Genomic DNA, 20,999 nt, shown 5'->3' on the forward strand with positions numbered 1-20,999 from the left:
TTGGTTAGAAGGCGATCGCCAAATTCGTCCTCGCTTTATCCCGTGTCGCTGGCTGTCGTGTCGTTTTCGTCGGTTTCGCTTGCATACGGTTCAAACCGATATGGCTCAATAGCTTCAGTTTCTTCTTCAATTTCGTTTTCGCTATCTGCCTCCACACTACAACCATCCGTTTCAATACATTCGTAATCTGTTGAATCGCTTAAGCCGCTGAAATCCGAGTCTGAATCCGAGCTAATGTCGCTATAGCTTGCTGTTCTTTCCGCCATGTTTGTGTGTGTTGGCTTCACTATGTGACGTCACAGGAAAATGGACGGGTGGTTAAAATCAGGCACTTTGACGCTTTTTTAGGGATATTGCGTGATGGGTAAAATTTTGAAAAAAACTTCGAAAAATATAATAAGCCACTGGGAACTGATTTTTAATGGTTTTAACAATTCTGAAATTGTGATAATGTTCCCCTTTAAATGAATAGAAAAAAAAGAAATATGGTCCCACAAAATATTATGATTCTTTGTTATCTCTGTCCTTTTTCCACCCGTATTAAATAATATGCAGTGTCAGGCGCTGCAGTTCTGGTCAGCTCGGTGGATGAAGAATTTCAGCAACGACTCAAAGAACACATCACTGTCAATTAGGGAGCGGGCTCCCTGGGGCTGCCTGCAGCTGCCTGCAGAGAACAGTGCCACTTTGACTTAAACACATTCAACATGTACCGAGTGATATAAACTTAAGTCATCTGGCTATAGATGGGCTTCAGAACCCTCTTGCAACAGAGTACGACTTGGTGATAAAACAACATATTTGTCCACTATAGAGACCTGTTTTCCGTCTATAATCTTTCATTTCAGACATTCTGACAGAACAAGATTATGTTACATGCACATTATGACTGTGGGTGTACAAATTGTCAGACTATGTGCACCAAAGAAGCACTGGGACAGCAGGTTATCACACCCACAGAGCCGGAAATGGAAGGAAATATTATTTGGTGTTTCCCCCGTTGCACATTTAAAAACTTCCCCTCTGCTGAAGAAGACTTTATACACGATTTTGGAGTGACTGTGGGAATTTCTAGTCCGTTCATCCAAAAAAGGTCAGAGGTTGTTCAAAAAGAGGGCCTGCCTCACAATATATGCTCTTGTTCATTCCAAAGGTGCTTAATGGGGTTGAGGTCAATGCTCTTACGTTGTTTTATTGCAAAACTTGGACTGACAGACATGAGATCGTGTTAGAACAGAACAAGGCCTTCCCATAACAGTTTCTACAACAATGGCCGCTTTGAATCGGCAATAGAAAAGTAGTTAATTAGTAATTAGCCACCTTTGTCTTTTACACAGCAGCGCGGCAAAGTCACATATAAGTGGTTGTGTGACATAAGAGACATTTTTACTGAGGTGTGACTATTTTAAAGGGGAACATTATCACCAGACCTATGTAAGCGTCAATATATACCTTGATGTTGCAGAAAAAAGATCATATATTTTTTTAACCGATTTCCGAACTCTAAATGGGTGAATTTTGGCAAATTAAACGCCTTTCTATTATTCGCTCTCGGAGCGATGACATCACGTTGTGACGTCACATCGGGAAGCAATCCGCCATTTACTCACTTTCGTCGGTGTGTTGTCGGAGGGTGTAACAACACGAACAGGGACGGATTCAAGTTGCACCAGTGGCCCAAAGATGCGAAAGTGGCAAGAAATTGGACGAAATTTGTTCAAAATACGAGGGTGTGGGGAAAGCCGACGAAATGGTCAGTCGTTTGTTCCGCACACTTTAACGACGAAAGCTATGCTACGACAGAGATGGCAAGAATGTGTGGATATCCTGCGACACTCAAAGCAGATGCTGACATCAACTCCAAAACTGGACGGATCAGCTTTCAGGAAAAGAGAGCGGATGAGTGTATGTCTACAGAATATATTAATTGATGAAAACTTTATTCATTACTCGCGGTTTTACGTAAATTATTATACAAAAACAATCATTCGAGTACATTCGGGTAGTCTTGTGTAATGCAGTATTTTGTGTCTATTTAGGTATGGTTAACCTGAGTGCTGAAATCGTGGAAAAATATATGTTCTTAGCGCGCCTGAAATGGGCTGTCTGCACTCTCAAAGTGCATGTTGTTGCCAAATGTATTTCATATGCTGTAAACCTAGTTCATAGTAGTTAGTTTCCTTTAATGCCAAACAAACACATACCAATTGTTGGTTAGAAGGTGATCGCCGAATTTGTCCTCGCTTTCTCCCGTGTCGCTGGCTGTCGTGTCGTTTTCGTCGGTTTCGCTTGCATACGGTTCAAACCGATATGGCTCAATAGCTTCAGTTTCTTCTTCAATTTCGTTTTCGCTACCTGCCTCCACACTACAACCATCCGTTTCAATACATGCGTAATCTGTTGAATCGCTTAAGCCGCTGAAATCCGAGTCTGAATCCGAGTTAATGTCGCTATACCTTGCTGTTCTATGCGCCATGTTTGTTTGTGTTGGCATCACTGTGTGACGTCACAGGAAAATGGACGGGTGTGTATATAACGATGGTTAAAATCAGGCACTATGAAGGTTTTTTTAGGGATATTGCGTGATGGGTAAAATTTTGAAAAAAACTTTGAAAAATAAAATAAGCCACTGGGAACTGATTTTTAATGGTTTTAACCCTTCTGAAATTGTGATAAATGTTGCCCTTTAAGGCCCGGGGGCCACACGTTAAGCTTTTCAATCTGGCCCGCCGGACATTCCCAAATAATTTTTTTAGATGTTTAAGATGGAAAGTGTAGCTGCCATTATGATGTGCAGTGATGTTTTCTAACGACCGTAAGTCTTCAACTATACAAAGTATTTCAATGGTTGGAATCTGCGCTTAAGGATGTTATACCAGGTACTATGGTCATCTAATTAGTTACTATGGTCATCTACGTCACAGCAGCTCAGACGAGGCACCAAGCAGTGTGGGCGGGAAGCGTTTCCACAGACGCGGAGGGAGATTTTCACAACAAAGTTCTAAAGCTTAGTGATATATCAGATGTATCAGATTGTAGGTGGGTTTATTGTGTACCCTTTGTGTTCATATTTCACTATTGGTTGCATTTTTGTTGTTTCACTTGATTGTAAAATATGTCGATCGAAAGGGGGTGTGACGTTCATATTTTGTCAATATTCAGTGTTTTATCGTTCATAGAAATTTTTTAAAATTCCATTACCTTTTTCAAGGCGGTCTGTCATAACGTTTTTAGCAATCAATCAGACATTATTGTGAGATTTTGTATTAGTGTCCCTAAAAATAGATATACCGGCCCCCAGACACATTTTTTTCTCTAAATGTGGCCCCCGAGTCAAAATAATTGTCCAGGCCTGGAATCGAGCGACTGCCCCTCTTTCTTGACCTTTTGTAGAAGAACATGCTCACAATAGTCTTTAAAGGAAGCCTGACAGTTATCAGACAAGTGGGTCACCTGGCATGGCCTGGCTATAAGCTTCCCTCGCCACCAGCACCCACTCTGATGTCTGCTTTGACAGTAATCCAGCACCAGTTGACTTTTGCTGCTTGGTCAGCCCTTTTTTCCTCCACCTGAGTGAGTCGCGGTGTCAGGCCGAGCAGCACCAACCCGAGTTGATTGACTGGATAATCACATGTTCTCTTGCCGCCCTTGTGCCACAATTCTTCCCTATTCCCTTGGGCACGGAAGTCAACCAGGCGGCAAGAGATCGCTGTGGATCCATCACTGCATATAGATCACCATAAGTGAGGATTGAAGATGGCTGTGGACTAGAGGCGGTGCAGAGATACTGAATGTAGAGTTTCCTCTGAAAAAGATGGAAAGCAAAGATCAAGTCCAACTCTGTTCCCTTGGTCCTTATCTCTTGTCCTTAATCCTTTCGCCCGTTTCAATTCCGTCCCCCGTTGTTGAGTGCTTACAAAGCAAAACCGAGCTCATAAGATTGAGCGTGTCCCACAACTTTGGCATTCTTAGATTTGCATTTGCATTGCATCAGGGGTTTAAAAACTTGCTGAGAAAGAGACAATAAATAACCATGAAGCGGTTCAGGAAAATGAACCTGGCACCTATCTAGAACTCTCCTCACAGTGGGCACAGCTCAGAGATGTAATTCTGTCACAATGGGATATTGTCAGCTGCGTGTTTGCTCGTGTGGACACAACGGGGGATTCTGGAGTGGTGTCTGGACAGATTCCAACATCCTCACAGAGGTTCCTACATCTTGGACCCAGGCAGGATTTTGTGAGTTGTAACCGCTGAGTTGCTTCTTGCAGTGTTTTTTTTTTTAAATGCCATTTGTTGTGTTGCTCTCATTTATCAGATTTTAAATTAGCTTACGCTTGAGGTGTTTGCCACCTTGAATCTGTGTAACCTCTCACTTACCGCCTGCCTGCTAGCAGTCACACAATTCATGCAATATTAAAATGTCATGTTTTCAGGATTGGCTAACGGCATGATTCAAAGGTCTGCTGAGTTATTTTAATTAATGACAGTCGAATTAGCATTTTTCTTTTGAAGCACATCTCGTTTTTTTTTTTAATGATCATATTTAATTACTCAAGCACGCAACATCAGATGTTTCCAAACCATATACTGTACAATTAGTCGTGCGAGTGCTTGTAAAGAATGATATCCCATTCTGTATTTCCCTAGCAATCCTTATTGACAGCCAGAAATAATAATTATGTTTCCTGTTAAGTTTATTCCACTAATATGAATTTATAAGCCATCCCATATATGTGTATTGAAAAATAAGGGTTTAGTTGGACAGTTTGTTGCAATAGCTCATTGTAGCTATTTGCTGCCACCTAGTGGAAGAGTGGAAAGCCAAGAATCATGAGTCCCAATTTCTTCAGTTTACTTACTGTACAGCCACAAAAAAATATATATTAAAACATATAATTATTACTAAAACATGTATATTTCAGAAGATTATAAACTTTTAATCGTATCTAATGATGCAAAGAGTACAGCAAATGCAAGTCAGATTTTTGTATTTTTTAATGGACCATACTGTAAAAATGTCAGCCTTTTACATACAAATTAACGTATCCACTCTCCTTCTTTTCTCTTTTCTTTGCTTCTATCGTCTCTAAAGGATGTCTGTAGTGTGCAGTGTGCATGTTTGTTAACCACACTTTGGACTGTCCTACAGGCAAAGGCCCAGAGACAATATTTGCGGGTCAGAACCTGAATGATAATGAGTGGCACACCGTACGTGTGTACAGGAGGGGGAAGAGTTTGAAACTGACCGTAGATGATCTGCCACCAGTGGAAGGTATTTGCCAAATGAACTTGTGTTTATGTTTTACTTTTCTTTTCCATCTATAGTGGTCTCTGGTTATATAAACAGTAAAGTCCAACATAATTTATCATGACCATATATACTGTTCAAGGGGTATTTAATTGGTTAAATGGCCATCTTTTTGTGGGAAATTGCACCAAATTATGGAAAAAAAAGAAGTGTAACGTGATATAATTTAAAAAAAAAAGTTGTAATTAATTGTAATTATTATATTTTATATCAACATTATTTTTAATAATCAAATGTATTGCAATATGATGAATGAATTACTCACAGTAATGAATATCAATATATATTTAATCATTTTTTAATCTACAAATGGTATTCCCTCAAAATCGTCATTGTTTAAATTATATACAGTAAATGGTAAATGTTTCCTTCATATTTCTAACACAACTACTTTTTGTCCTTTGACCTTTTTTTAGGTATAATTTCCAGAAGACAGCTAATCAACAAAATGAATATAAGTTATTTAAATACTACTTAAAACATATTGATATACATGTTTTGTTACTATTTATTTTACTATTGAATATTATATATCCAACTTGAATTATACCAAGGAATAATTTTGGGCTTAACCATATCCTCCTGAGAACCAGCGTCCTCTTTAGTGGATATTTGTTTTTTGTCTTTTCATTTTGTCAGAGTTCTATATGCAAAAAATCAGATTCATACTTGCCAACCCTCCCGATTTTTTCCGGGAGACTCCCGAATTTCAGTGCCCCTCCCGAAAATCTCCCGGGGAAATCCTTCTCCCAAATTTCTCCCGAACAACAATATTAAGGGCGGGACGTAATGGCACTGCCTTTAGCGTCTGCTTTTTCACCTTACAAACAGCGTGCCGGCCCAGTCACATGTTGTATGCGGCTTCTACAGCCACATGTAAGTGACTGCAAGCCATACTTGGTCAACAGCCATACAGGTCACACTGAGGGCCGTATAAACAACTTTAACACTGTTACAAATATGCGCCACACTGTGAACCCACACCAAGCAAGAATGACAAACACATTTCAGGAGAACATCCGCACCGTAACACAACATAAACACAACAAAACAAATACCCAGAACCCCTTGCAGTCCTAACTCTTCCGGGCTACAATATACACCCCCGCTACCACCAAACCTCGCCCCCCTCAACCCCCTGCCCCCAATCTCCCGAATTCGGAGGTCTCAAGGTTGGCAAGTATGATCAGATGTCCACTGCAAAGGACGCTGGTTCTTAGGGAATACATGTTCATGCATTTGTTCTATTACGGCATTGGTTCTTTGAAAATGTGGTATTAATGCAGAAAATCTTATAATGTACTTATTTGTCAAACTGTCAAATGATTATTATTCTTTTTAAATCATATTAATCACACTTTTAAAATGTGATTGATCACATTGAATTACTTATGTAAATGCACTTTATGAAAGGGCCCAATATTTATTGTCAGAATGTCGTACAGGAACATTTTCAAATGTTTTACTTCATGTTTTGCACATTTATTTGCTTAAAATAGTTTTATCTAAAATACCGTCCAAAGTGTATTTTGAGGCAAAATTGTGTCTGCTCACTTGCATTTGCACTGACCTGATCACTGACCGTATAACAACCCACGGCGCCTTTTTGATATCCATCCACGTTTGAGGTAAAGGAGCATGTCGTTTGTGCGATCGAATAAATTTGATGTTTAACCTACATGGATACATGAATAATGCGAGGATTTTTCATGATTAACGTGTTAAATTTGACAGCCCTAATATTTCTAAAAAATAAATTGTCGTATATCTGTTTTTTTTTTGTTTTGTTTTTTTCCTGCAGCCATGTGTGCAATCCCTTACGGATAGTGGCCACATATAACACACTGTGCAACCTTGAGAAAATTGCTTTAAAAGTGTTTGCGCAGAGAGCCGCCCCTCCCTACACAGAGCACGCGCGCTATGTATATGGCGCCACGATCCATGGATTGCCCCATTTTGCGCAAGGCGGAGCATTATCGGCAAATGTGCAAAGTGTGTGTGTTGCTGCCGTGAGGCGTGCATTGGGCACTAAGTCACCTCGAGGCAGGAGAGGGGGAAAAAAAGATAAGTTATATGACACCGCATCATTTCTACTGCCGGTGCTCGGTTGCACCCTCCGGCCTTTTGTTGCAGAGGGTGATGGTTCTATCCCCTGGCTATGGCATGTAAGGTAAACATCAAACTAAATAATGGTGCTCTCTTGAAAAGCTGAAAAGCAAATACACTGTATTGCCAAAAGTATTTGGCCACCTGCCATTACTCACATATGAACTTTTGAAGTGCCATCCTATGGAATTGTCCAAAATGTTTTGGTATCCTGGAGCATTCAAAGTTCATTTCACTGGAACTAAGGGGCCTAGCCCAACTCCTGAAAAACCAACCCCACACCATAATTCCTCCTCCACCAAATTTCACACTCGGCACAATGCAGTCCGAAAAGTAGCGTTCTCCTGGCAGCCTCCAAACCCAGACTGGTCCATCAGATTGCCAGATGGAAAAGTGTGATTCATCACTCCAGAGAAGGCGTCTCCACTGCTCTAGAGTCCAGTGGCAACGTGCTTTACACCACTGCATCCCACGCTTTGCATTGGACTTGGTTATGTATGGTTTAGATTCAGCTGCTCGGCCATGGAATCCCATTCCATGAAGCTCTCTGCGTACTGTACGTGGGCTAATTGGAAGGTCACGTGAAGTTTGGAGCTCTGTAGCAACTGACTGTGCAGAAAGTCTTTGCACTATGCACTTCAGCATCCGCTGACCCCTCTCTGTCAGTTTACGTGGCCTACCACTTGGTGGCTGACTTGCTGTTGTTCCCAAACTCTTCACTTTTCTTATAATAAAGTTGACTTTAGAATATTTAGGAGAAAGGACATTTTTACGACTGGATTTGTTGCACAGGTGGAACCTTATGACAGTTCCACGCTGGAAATCACTTTCACAAATGTTTGTAGAAACAGTCTCCATGCCTAAGTGCTTGATTTTATACACCGGGCCAAGTGATTAGGACACCTGATTCTCATCATTTGGATGGGTGGCCAAATACTGTTGGCAATATAGTGTATTTATAGGGTTCCAAATTGAATCCCCAATTCGGCCCGGGGCGGCTCTCCTGGCGCATCTTGATAATTCCGGCTTGCTTTTTACTGTATTTGTCCCATTTCTATTTGTGTTGCCAAACCTTCTGTTATCAACCCCGTCCCCCAACAATGCCCTCTTTCCTTTCCCCAACTCTGTTGATCCAAGGCCAAATGGCAGGTGACCACACCCAGTTGGAGTTCCACAACATCGAGACAGGCATCGTGACAGAAAAGCGCTACATGTCCATGGTGCCATCGAACTTCATCGGCCACCTGCAGAGCCTGGCCTTCAACGGCATGGCCTACATAGACTTGTGTAAAAACGGTGACATCGACTACTGCGAGCTCAACGCCATGATCGGCTTCAAGAACATCATCGCCGATCCTGTCACCTTCAAGTCGCGCTCCAGCTACGTGACCCTCACGGCGCTGCAAGCCTACTACTCCATGCACCTTTTCTTTCAGTTTAAGACCACCTCCTCTGATGGCCTCATCCTCTATAACAGCGGCGATGGCAATGACTTCATCGTGGTGGAGCTGGTCAAAGGGTATGTAGATAAGATTCAGTGTTTTCCTTAATGATGGGCAGTTGCAGTACCAAAAACAACAAAAGTGTGTTTTGATTCAGTGTTTTTCAACCACTGCGCCGCGGCACACTAGTATGTCGTGAGATACAGTCGGGTGTGCCATGGGAGATTATGTAATTTCACCTAATTGGGTTAAAAACATTTTTTGCAAACCAGTAATTATAATCCGCAAATAATGTGCCGTGCCCGTGCTGTCTACAGCTCGGCAGAGTAACCATGTTATACCCTTCCATATCAGCAGGTGGCAGCAAGTAGCTAATCGCTTTGTAGATGTCGGGAACATGGTTTGTCGTGGTCGCAATATGCAGACAACAGTGTGCAGGTAAAAAGGTAACTAATGCTTAAACCAAAAATAAACAAAAGGCGAGTGCCGCTAAGAAAAGGCATTGAAGCTTAGGGAAGGCTATGCAAAACGAAACTAAAACTGAATTGGTTGCAAAGTAAACAAAAACAGATTGCTGGACGATAGCAAAGACTTACAGCGTGTGGAGCAAACAGCATCCACAAAGTACATCCGAACATGACATGACAACCAACAATGTCCTGCAAAGAAGGATAGCGACAACTTAAATATTCTTGATTGCTAAAACAATGGATAGGAATAGCTCTCAAGGAAGACATGAAACCGCTACAGGAAAATACCAACAAAACAGGAAAAGGCAAAATAGGAGCGCAAGACAAGAACTAAAACACTAAACACAGGAAGGCACCAAAAAACTCCAAATAAGTCACGGCGTGAGTGACAGGTCGTGACAGTACACCTACGTTGAGACAAGAGCTATAGTGATGCATGGTTGGTTATGGTTTTAATTCATATCCAACATTTGCAAGAACAACTTTTTACTGTCAATATCGGGCTACTGAGTTTCATTTTTTAATGTCTGCTGGTGGTGTGCCTCCGCATTTTTTCAATGAAAAAAATGTGCCTTGGCTCAAAAAAGGTTGAAAAACACTGTTTTGATTGACACTGAAGAGGTGTTTATTACCCATATCTAATAAGGAGAGCAAAATACGACCATAATAATGAACATTTTATCAAAGATGACCTATGGAGTTTTGAATCTACATTTAAAACTTGTCCTTGTGGTGTAGATATTATGTGTTGGATATGCTTAAGGCATACTTGTTAACTCTCCCGATTTTCCCGGGAGACTCCCGAATTTCAGTGCCCCTCCCGAAAATCTCCCGGGGCAACCATTCTCCCGAATTTCTCCCGATTTCCACCCGGACAACAATATTGGGGGTGTGCCTTAAAAGCACTGCCTTTCGCGTCCACTTGCCTTTTCCTCCATACAAACAGCGTGCCGGCCCAGTCACATTATATATGCGGCTTTTACACACACATAAGTGAATGCAACGCATACTTGATCAACAGTCATACAGGTCACACTGAGGGTGGCCGTATAAACAACTTTAACACTGTTACAAATATGCACCACACTGTGAACCCACACCAAACAAGAATGACAAACACATTTTGGGAGAACATCTGCACCGTAACACAACATAAACACAACAGAACAAATACCCAGAATCCCTTGCAGCACTAACTCTTCCGGGACGGTACAATATACACCCCCGCTACCACCAAACCCCGCTCCCCCTCCCCCATCTCCCGAATTCGGATGTCTCAAGGTTGGCAAGTATGGCTTAAGGGTAAATGTTGCGTGAATTTTGATCCACAGTAACTTTTATCACCCGTTCTTTAAGTTTGTCTGCAATATATTTTATTGTGGAGGCGTTTCCTGATTGCAAATGAAATCATGTCCCACCCTCTCTTATAGTATCATAATTTATCTTTTAAAAATGTACCCTGTTTAAATATATGTTTTAAAGTCGTCATCGCAATTATTTTTTTCCAGACACGGCCACAAAATAAACTTCCTAAACAGGATGTAGATTCACCCGGTCACAACAATAGGTACACAATCTCTGATTGATTTAGAGAGTGCATAAAAAAGCTGCGTTTATCACCATGTATGTCGTACATCTGTGTTATGAAACATGCCAAGATTAGATCAAAATATTAGCTTATTAAACTAATGTTTCCTTGTGACCTAAAGCAGAGGGAGAGAACCTCATTCATGTCCAAATAAGTACATCTACCTTGCAGTGACATCACAGCATAGTCGGACTGCAAAACCTCGCGGACAGTTCAGTTCAGTTTCAGTTTATTTCGAACATGCATACGATACAATGTAATGCATCACACAATTCCAGATGTTTCATTAAAGCACGTCCGAAAAGGAGTAGGAAGAAGCAGAGTTTATTTAATCCTACCCCTTTTCATACCATAGCAATTTTATCCAATTTTCTTGTTCTCTGTAACAGAACAGTGAACAAATACATAATAATAAATAATATACCATAGTAAGCAAACAAATATTAAATACATAAATAACATTTGTCTCAATAAAAAAAGGGAAACAAAAGGGTTCAAGATGTTCATCATAATTCTTGTTCTGTGTACTTTGTGAACACTTATAGTTTGAACAGTCTCTTAAACTGAATTATATTGGTGCTTTGTTTGATTTCTTTGGTTCGTTAATCCATTCCATAATTTAATTCTACATAAATATATGCTAAAGGTTGTAAGTGTTGTACGAGCCTACAAATGTTTTAAATTAGATTTTCCTGTAAGGTTATATTTCTCCTCTTTTGTTGACAAGAATTGTTGTCCATTCTTGGGTAGCAGGTTATAGTTTGCTTTATACATAATTTTAGCTGTTTGCAAATGCACCAAATTTCAATAATTTACATTACATACCTGTCTGTATGCACATGTGTTATGTGAGCAAGTTTTAATGTTGTAAATTTGATGTTTTATGTGTTGTTTACTGTTTTTAATGTAACCTTGCGGCTGCCCTCTTGGCCAGGTCTCCCTTGGAAAAGAGATCTTTGATCTCAATGGGATTTTACCTGGTTAAATAAAGGCTAAATAAATAAAAATAATTGTGATTTAATAAATGACGGGTTTGTATGTTCACTATATTCAACATTATGTATTATTCTAATAGATTTTTTTGTAACACAGTTAGTGAATGAAGTGCACATTTGTAGTTGTTTCCCCATATTTCTGCACAATAACTCAGATATGGTAACACTAGCGAGAAGTAGAGAATATGAACTGATCTTTGGTCTAGAACATGTTTTGCTTTATTCATTATTGACGTGTTTCTTGCTACTTTATGTTGCATATATTTTACATGTGATTTCCAATTCATTTTATCATCTATTATTACACCCAAAAATCAGTGGCACCTAAAACTGTGTGCAAGTTAACGCCAAAATGCATGAATCCAACTGTGTAACAACATTAATGGGTGAGAATAGACCAAATTAACCATATGTCCTCTTTAAAGTGCGACCTATCTGACAGTAACAATGAAAAAGTTATTTTTCTTTCACTCTGTATCAACACATTAGAGACCTGCAACTGAAAAAATTGTTAGCAACCAAACTATAATTGTCTCAAAATGAACATAACAACCCTTTATACACCCCGACACTTTCAGAACAGAAAATATTTGAGCGTTATTACTAAAGAATTCAAATCCCTTTTTTATCACGTTTTTGCCAGAATGGCTACTGGGAGAGCTTTTGGCTATTACTCCTCTTTTTTTAATCTTCACAAAGACACAAAACGTACCCAACATTAAAACAGAATTAACCACAGAAGAAAGCATTTGCTGAAATACAGCTATAGAATGACCTTCTTTCAAGTAAGGCCCCGAAGTTATACTTTTATTCGGCTTGCGGAAACATTAAAGTCATACATTTTAATTAAACTGAGCGTGTAAATTATAAACTGCCCTTAAACCTTGGGAATTAAAGGACTGATTTGTTCATCACAGCCCACAGCCTTTGTTAATTCGGCAGCCTGACAGTTACTTAGCCTCTTTTTTATGCAAACGCACAGACTCATGCTTAAACAAACACATGCGTTCCACGAACGTGCACATATTTGCTCCAGTTATCAGAAGCCTAATATCAATTTTTTAAACGGATTCAATAATGCATGCTGTTTTTTGTATACCTATAACATTCTAAGTCATTGTAACTGACTGGTTGTAGGTACCTGCATTACGTGTCAGACTTGGGAAACGGAGCACATTTGATCAAAGGGAATTCCAACAAGCCTCTCAACGACAACAACTGGCACAGCGTCATCATCTCCAGGGATGCCAACAACCACCACACTGTTAAGATTGACACCAAGATCACCACTCAGACCACCACAGGAGCCAAAAATCTGGACTTAAAGGGTGAGAAGGCATAGTCAATTATGCTGTACATTATCATGATCATTTATAGTTCAGATGTCTCCATTGTTGGTGGATTATAAGACACAGGCAAACAATGGATTGGAATATAAAACAATACATTGTCATAAAAAGTAAATGATCATCTGTATTAAGATAAAAACATATTCCCACTCAGTTAAAATACAGTCTATACCAGGGGAATGGATTTCCTATGGCCCCCGGGATGATATTTGATTAGTATTAGAACCGGCCCGCAGGCCACAGCCGCCTGCTGCTGTTTTGCACGCACCAACATTCCGTCAGTGTTGGCGCTAGGAATTTTCAAAATGGGGTCCCAGGGACCCCATCAAGTCATAAAAATGGGGTCCCACGTACATTTTTGGGGTCCCACTTTTGTGCAGCCGTTTTGAAAACAGATGGTGAATGTGTGCATTATCCTGTTATATCTCAAATTTTGTATTGTGTTTTGGAAAAAAGGTTGTCATAAACGTTACTTAAAGGCCTACTGAAACCCACTACTACCGACCACGCAGTCTGATAGTTTATATATAAATGATGAAATCTTAACATTGCAACACATGCCAATACGGCCGGGTTAGCTTACTAAAGTGCAATTTTAAATTTCGCGCGAAATATCCTGCTGAAAACGTCTCGGTGTGATGACGCCAGCGCGTGACGTCACGGATTGTAGAGGACATTTTGGGACAGCATGGTGGCCAGCTATTAAGTTGTCTGTTTTCATCGCAAAATTCCACAGTATTCTGGACATCTGTGTTGGTGAATCTTTTGCAATTTGTTCAATGAACAATGGAGACAGCAAAGAGGAAAGCTGTAGGTGGGAAGCAGTGTATTGCGGCCGACTGCAGCAATAACACAAACACAGCCGGTGTTTCATTGTTTACATTCCCGGAAGATGACAGTCATGCTTTACCATTGGCCTGTGGAGAACTTGGACAACAGAGACTCTTACCAGGAGGACTTTGAGTTGGATATGCAGACACGGTACCGTGAGTACACATGCAGCTGCGGCTTCCAAACATTTGATCGCTTGCCCGTACGTGCGTGACTTTGGGGAAATATATGTGCTGTATGAACTTTGGGGAGGTGAACGGTACTTTGGGCTGTGGGATTGAGTGTGTTGTGCAGGTGTTTGAGTTGTATTGGCGGGTTATATGGACGGGAGGGGGGAGGTGTTTGTTATGCGGGATTAATTTGTGGCATATTAAATATAAGCCTGGTTGTGTTGTGGCTAATAGAGTATATATATGTCTTGTGTTTATTTACTGTTTTAGTCATTCCCAGCTGAATATCAGGTCCCACCCGCCTCTCACAGCATCTTCCCTATCTGAATCGCTCCCACTGCCCTCTAGTCCTTCACTCTCACTTTCCTCATCCACAAATCTTTCATCCCCGCTCAAATTAATGGGGAAATCGTCGCTTTCTCGGTCCGAATCGCTCTCGCTGCTGGTGGCCATGATTGTAAACAATGTGCAGATGTGAGGAGCTCCACAACCTGTGACGTCACGCTACTCGTCTGCTACTTCCGGTACAGGCAAGGCTTTTTTATCAGCGACCAAAAGTTGCGAACTTTATCGTCGATGCTCTCTACTAAATCCTTTCAGCAAAAATATGGCAATATCGCGAAATGATCAAGTATGACACATGAAATGGACCTGCTATCCCCGTTTGAATAAGAAAATTGCATTTCAGTAGGCCCTTATTTCATAAAAAAAAATCCAGAAGAAAACACATTTTTATGCATATGTAAATGTCTTCAGTTATAAACATTCATTCACGTTCGTCTTTTCTTCATGGATCTAAACTGTATTTATTTTTCTATATTTTTATTGTATTATTTTCAGAATGTGTTTGTTCTATTTTTGGCCAAAGAAAACAATCTGAAGATGTCTTTATTTTTTAGTTTTAATGCCATGATTTTGATAGTCCGGCCCGCGTGTGCACAAATTTTCCTCCATGCGGCCCCTGAGCTAAAATGAGATTGACACCCGTGCTCTATACCAAATTAGAACATACAATGAGATATAATTGTTTATTTTAAATGGTGCAGTCCTAGACGGAATGTTTGTATGCTGGTGGAAAGATTTCCACTCTAATTCTATCCTCTACCTAATTTGCATAAGACAGTTATCCTTATTAGAAATAATCCAAACTGCCTTAGTCTTTAGTCTGACAACTTCTCCTCAAGCTCACAATGATAAAGCTCCTTATTATTTATCCCCTCCCCATGATATACAGTTCTGTTACTATCCTTCTATGTGGAATGTCATTTTCTTCCAGCAGGGGTCAGTATTGCTCTGTTTTTTTTCCCTATTTGTGCAGGCAACCTTTATATTGGTGGAGTGGCCAAGGAGATGTACAAGGAACTTCCTAAATTGGTGCATGCCAAAGAGGGCTTTCAAGGTTGTCTGGCATCAGTGGATCTCAATGGCCGTCTCCCTGACTTGATGTCAGATGCGCTGGACTGCGTGGGACAAATTGAAAGGGGATGTGAAGGTGAGGTTTCAGTTTAATTAATACACAATGTGATTAAAAAGACAATTAATCACAAAATATTACAGAAGCTTTCTTAAGATTATTATATCAGCAAAATGATGGTGCTGAAGAAAAACTGAATAGACTTAGACTTCCTTTACTGTCATTCAAATTTGAACTTTACAGTACAGATAATAACACAATTTTGTTGCATTAGCTTGTGGTAGTGCAGGATAAAAGAGCAATAAGGTGCAGATATAAACAGATTTACTTTACAGATAAATATATTGCACTTTTGCATATGCATCCACATTTATGGATGCACGTTATATTGTTTTTATAGTCCAGCGAGTTTATCCATTTTTTGGGGGAGTTGAGGGGATTATTATGATGCATTGAAGAGTCTTATGGACTGAGGGAAGAAGCTGTTACAGAACCTGGAGGTTCTCCTCCGGAGGCTGCGGAACCTCTTTCCAGAGTCCAGCAGTGAAAACAGTCCTTGGTGGGGGTGGGAGGAGTCTCTACTGATTTTCTGAGCCCTGGTCAGGCAGCGGCTTTTTGCGGTCTCCCGGATAGGAGGAAGAGTAGTCCTGATGATCTTTTCCGCCGTCCTCACCACTCTCTGCAGAGACTTCCAGTCTGAGGCACTGCAGGCTCCAGTCCAGACAGAGATGCAGAATATGTGACAGTGTTAAACCAAAAATGTCTTATTGATTTTATATGGACAGGACACAAGATAAAATGTACAAATTAGCAGAAGTCAAAGGTTCAATCAATACTTGTTCCTTGTTATCAGTTTCAATTTCCAGGATTCTATAAACGTGTAGGTAGCTTTGTATCAGCTTAAAGCTGTTGTACGTTCGCTTGTTAGTATATCGCACCCTCTTCCTGGTCAGACCGTTTCAGGCACATCCCACTAATACACATGCATAGGGGGATAACGTTAAGCAGGGTTTGGAAAAGCGCATGATTTTACTTACCGTTTGGTTCGATAGAAATATAGCAACCATAGCATATTTTTGTTCAATCTTTTGGAAGATCTCATTTGTGTACAGGTATGTGCACGTGGAAGGGGAATGCACAATTGCATTTGGCAGTATGAATTCCAGTTATCTTATTCAGCACGGACGGCAATTTGTACACTTTGAACTTTCTAATTGTGACAAATAGAGGTGTCCAGATGCAATTTATTTAGTTGTTTGACAGGATACCAATATCGGCTTCTTCAGTGTTGGCTGATACCGGTATTGATCCAATGTGATATCAGCACAAATCATACATAGTTATATTATTTTGCAGTTTGGAATGTTATAAAGGGTTTGATCAATTGAAATTAGTCAAACAAAGAAACATTTGATGTATGAAAAACATGTTTTATTTATCATTAGTCCATGACACAGTAAGTTAAATGATACAGACACATTTGTTTCTGGATACTTTCTAATTCACTTAGAAATATATGTGTAAGTAATATGCAACTATAATAATTTGATACATGTTTATGTTGACAAATGTGGTGTTTTAACTGCAATAAGACACTTACTACGCGTGTCTAGCTATTGTGTGCTTAACTGTTGTGTAGCTGCTAGATCGTAGTAGGGTGTAGCCTACCATGTTTACCTTTCGCAAATGACTTTAACAAAAATACAAGAAAAGACAAACATTGTGTGCATAATGGAGGACATTTTGATCTTAGCTAGCTGTCCAACTTTGCACGAGTAAACAAGCTGCAGGACTGCTTTTATCATCTCTGGTATTGGATATTTTAGATGCGAGCTGATATAATCTGATACTTGTTGGACATCAGGATACCCCTATTGAGAAATATAGATGTTTATTTGGTAAATTATTTTAAACGTCTATTGGTACGATTTGCTAGCTGCTAGTGGTGTTCTTATATGTTTGGGTTTTAAAGAAAACTTTAAACCCAATTTACATTTTAATATTCCCAAGATGTTTGCCACAACTGAGTTAAAAATCATGTCTGTCAACTTCTTGTTGTTTTTCTAATATGTCCTGATCAAATTAAAACATGGTATTTTACTATTACACAAAAAAAGGTAATGTCACAAGACAAAAAAACTATGAGATTTTGAACCTTTTTTAGGTTTCTTTTTTTTGTTTTGTTTTTTTAGTGAAAATAGTAATATTGTAAGCAAAGGTAATATTTTTGGACAACAAATCTTATCAATATCATAATTTGGCAAATATTATATCATAAAAATGTTGCTGTTATTGACATGTTTGGTCAGGATTGTCCAAACTTTTTCCACCAAGGGCCGCCTACTGGAAAGTCATAGCTATTTTATTGATGTTTTATTTTGTATAAATAAAAAATGCTAAAGATGTACATTCATGTCAGCTTTGTGTAATAGGTGACACAGCTTATTTTATTATGTATTGGTATCAATATTTATTTTTTCTCATTAAATTACATATATTTATTTATTTGTTTTTTAAATTTTTACTGTTATGTGTTTCTTTGTTTTTATTTTGACATTACTCTGCGGGCCAACAGACTTGGCCCCCGATCCATACTTTGGGCACCTCTGTGTCTGAAGTTTGTTCTCCCCGGATCACGTCAGCTATAGATAGATTTTAATATGACATGTTACACAGGGCACCTGTGATAATTTTCCTCTATTCTGACTTAGAAATGTTGTTACAGTGTTGGATAATTGTCTTAAACAATACCAAAGCATCAAATTGTGAAATTAATGTGTTCGGAAGTGACCTTGCACCCAGTTTTGAATGCCTCTGAAGGCTGTTTTGTAGTTTTTGTTTAAAAGTGGGCCATTTGTGACATCACAGTTTGACGGACGTACTTACATGGGCCCAGTGAGATATGCTATGAAGTTCATTTTTGTCTGGAAAAAAATAATAGTTGTGATGTTTGTCTTTAAAATATATATTTCAACAGTGTATAGAGGTGGGGCGTGGAGGGGTTCATTTGTTTTTAAAAGGATCGCCTCCAAAAACAAACCGTTTTGTAGGCATACTCAGAAATGGCGTTAAAAATGTGCCTGTTGAGCATAATGTACACCAAAGCATATCCAATAAATATTAGCTATTCTCGACCACAAGGAAGTGTGTTAAATGTAGATTAAAATTATCATTTGTCCCGTTTGCTGTTAGAATATGTCCCTGTATGAGTGTCCATATGTGTTTTGTTGGGCGCTGTATTTAGCTGTCTTACCCCCTATCTTTTTTTTTAATTTATTTATTTTTATTGATTTTCTTGTCCTGTCCAGCTTCTCAGGCAAATCATATAGTTGATGTAGATGCCCATATTGGCCGTACAAATTTACTTTACAAAAGAGAAGCGTGGGATACTTCTCTTGTTGCCTTATTTGTAGTTGACTTTATTTAAATTGATTTATATTATTTGATGCAGTCAGGTCGGAGCAGGAGGGGATAGAAAGAGAAAAAAAGGAAGACAGAGGGGGAAATTGTGGGAACATGAGGGGGATAAGATAGAGAGACAAAAACAACAGCAGCAAACACAACAATAACAATAACAACATCAGCAAATAGGATATGTACAAATATGATAGTAAAAGTGATAGCAAAGAAGCAATTAGTGAAATAAATAATAATACATAAATGACAATGAACATTATTACACTACAAATGGAGCAATACAAATACCAATAGAAATAGCACTATTGATAATGAATAATAACAATTACCTCGATTATCAACAATACAATTGTTCAGATGCAACAATACATATATGTAATGATAACTAGAAATACAAAAGAAAGTAGATCTATGGAGGGGAAGAAAGAGAAGCCAACTATATTAACCTTGTAGATTGTTATAGTATCAATAGGTTAAGCTTTGTCAGTGTGCCATGTGTTACCCAGTTTCCTCTAGGGCAGGGGTCGGCAACCCGCGGCTCTAGACGGCTCTTTAGCGCTGCCCTAGTGGCTCTCTGGAGCTTTTTAAAAAATGTATGAAAAATGGAAAAAGAAAAAAAAAAACTATATTTTTTTTTTAATATGGTTTCTGTAGGAGGACAAACATGACACAAGCCTCCCTAATTGTTACAAAGCACACTGTTTATATTAAACATGCTTCACTGATTCGAGTATTTGGAGAGCACAGATTTGACCTACTAATTTTGGCGGTCTTTGAACTCACCGTAGTTTGTTTACATGTATAACTTTCTCCGACTTTCTAGGACGTGTTTTATGCCACATCTTTTTCTGTCTCATTTTGTCCACAAAACTTTTAACGTTGTGCATGAAAGGTGAGTTTTGTTGATGTTATTGACTTGTGTGGAGTGCTAATCAGACATATTTGGTCACTGCATGACTGCAAGCTAATCGATGCTAACATGCTATTTAGGCTAGCTGTATGTACATATTGCATCATTATGCCTCATTTGTAGCTATATTTGAGGTCATTTAGTTTCCTTTAAGTCCTCTTAATTCAATTTATATCTCATGACACACTATATGTATGTAATATGGCTTTTTAATTTTTTGCGGCTCCAGACAGATTTGTTTTTCTATTTTTGGTCCAATATGGCTCTTTCAACATTTTGGGTTGCCGACCACTGCCCTAGGGCAACAACGTTAATATATGTTTGATGAAACGTGATTATATGCATGAGTGTATGTCTTACCCCCTATCTAAAAACAACATTGTGTCGATTCCTACATGTTAAAAAAAACATAAATTACAATAACTGGATACATTTGATGATTGGCTAAACACTTACCCTACCAATTCCTGTGGTGGCATTTTCCCATTTAATAGGGTTGCTCTTAGATTGTTCTAAGTCACATACCCTCAACACTGACACCAACCTGTGGTGCATTATGTCACCTGTACAGTGTGTAAGCGTTCTGTCCAAATGCATCAAACAATGATGCCTTATCACAGGCTATCGTTTGTGTTTCGCTTGACCATAATCTGATTATTCCCTCAACCATATTTGTACTGTTGTAGCTACTTCCCTATTCCATCCCCACTCCGTTTTGCACTGCACAGCTTACTGGATCTGAGAGTTTGCCAGAAGCAATCATCTTGAATTATGTATGAAGCCTTTGTTGCATGCATGAATAGCTTTTGCCCAGCCTAATGTGCACAGCATCCCGTGATAATATTGGATTTATTTTTCAACATCAGTCACCTAGTTTAATTTCACAATTCATCCACCCTTTTCAAATGAGTTTGCAACTCATGATCTTTTATGGTCCCACATTACACATGTAATCGAATTTAGCACTCTGGGTGGTTGTTTTAAACTGTCCTCTTT

The 20,999-nt window shown here is 39.2% G+C and overlaps 1 protein-coding gene across 19 annotated transcripts in view; it reads left to right on the forward strand.

The window, feature by feature from the left end:
* LOC133605783 (neurexin-1a-like) overlaps positions 1-20,999 on the forward strand; it is a 670,433-nt gene that overhangs the window by 347,876 nt on the left and 301,558 nt on the right. For 18 of the 19 annotated variants that reach the window (XM_061959083.1, XM_061959095.1, XM_061959164.1 and 15 more), the window contains 4 exons: positions 5,153-5,275; positions 8,555-8,936; positions 13,050-13,240; positions 15,581-15,754. The exons of the other annotated variant lie outside the window; for it this stretch is intronic. In XM_061959083.1, coding sequence (XP_061815067.1) covers positions 5,153-5,275; positions 8,555-8,936; positions 13,050-13,240; positions 15,581-15,754 — 870 coding nt within the window. The remainder of the gene's footprint in view (positions 1-5,152; positions 5,276-8,554; positions 8,937-13,049; positions 13,241-15,580; positions 15,755-20,999) is intronic. 19 annotated transcript variants of the gene reach the window in all.

Source organism: Nerophis lumbriciformis, linkage group LG02 (genome assembly GCF_033978685.3).
Source record: "Nerophis lumbriciformis linkage group LG02, RoL_Nlum_v2.1, whole genome shotgun sequence".
In the NCBI taxonomy this organism is placed as follows: Eukaryota; Metazoa; Chordata; class Actinopteri; order Syngnathiformes; family Syngnathidae; genus Nerophis; species Nerophis lumbriciformis.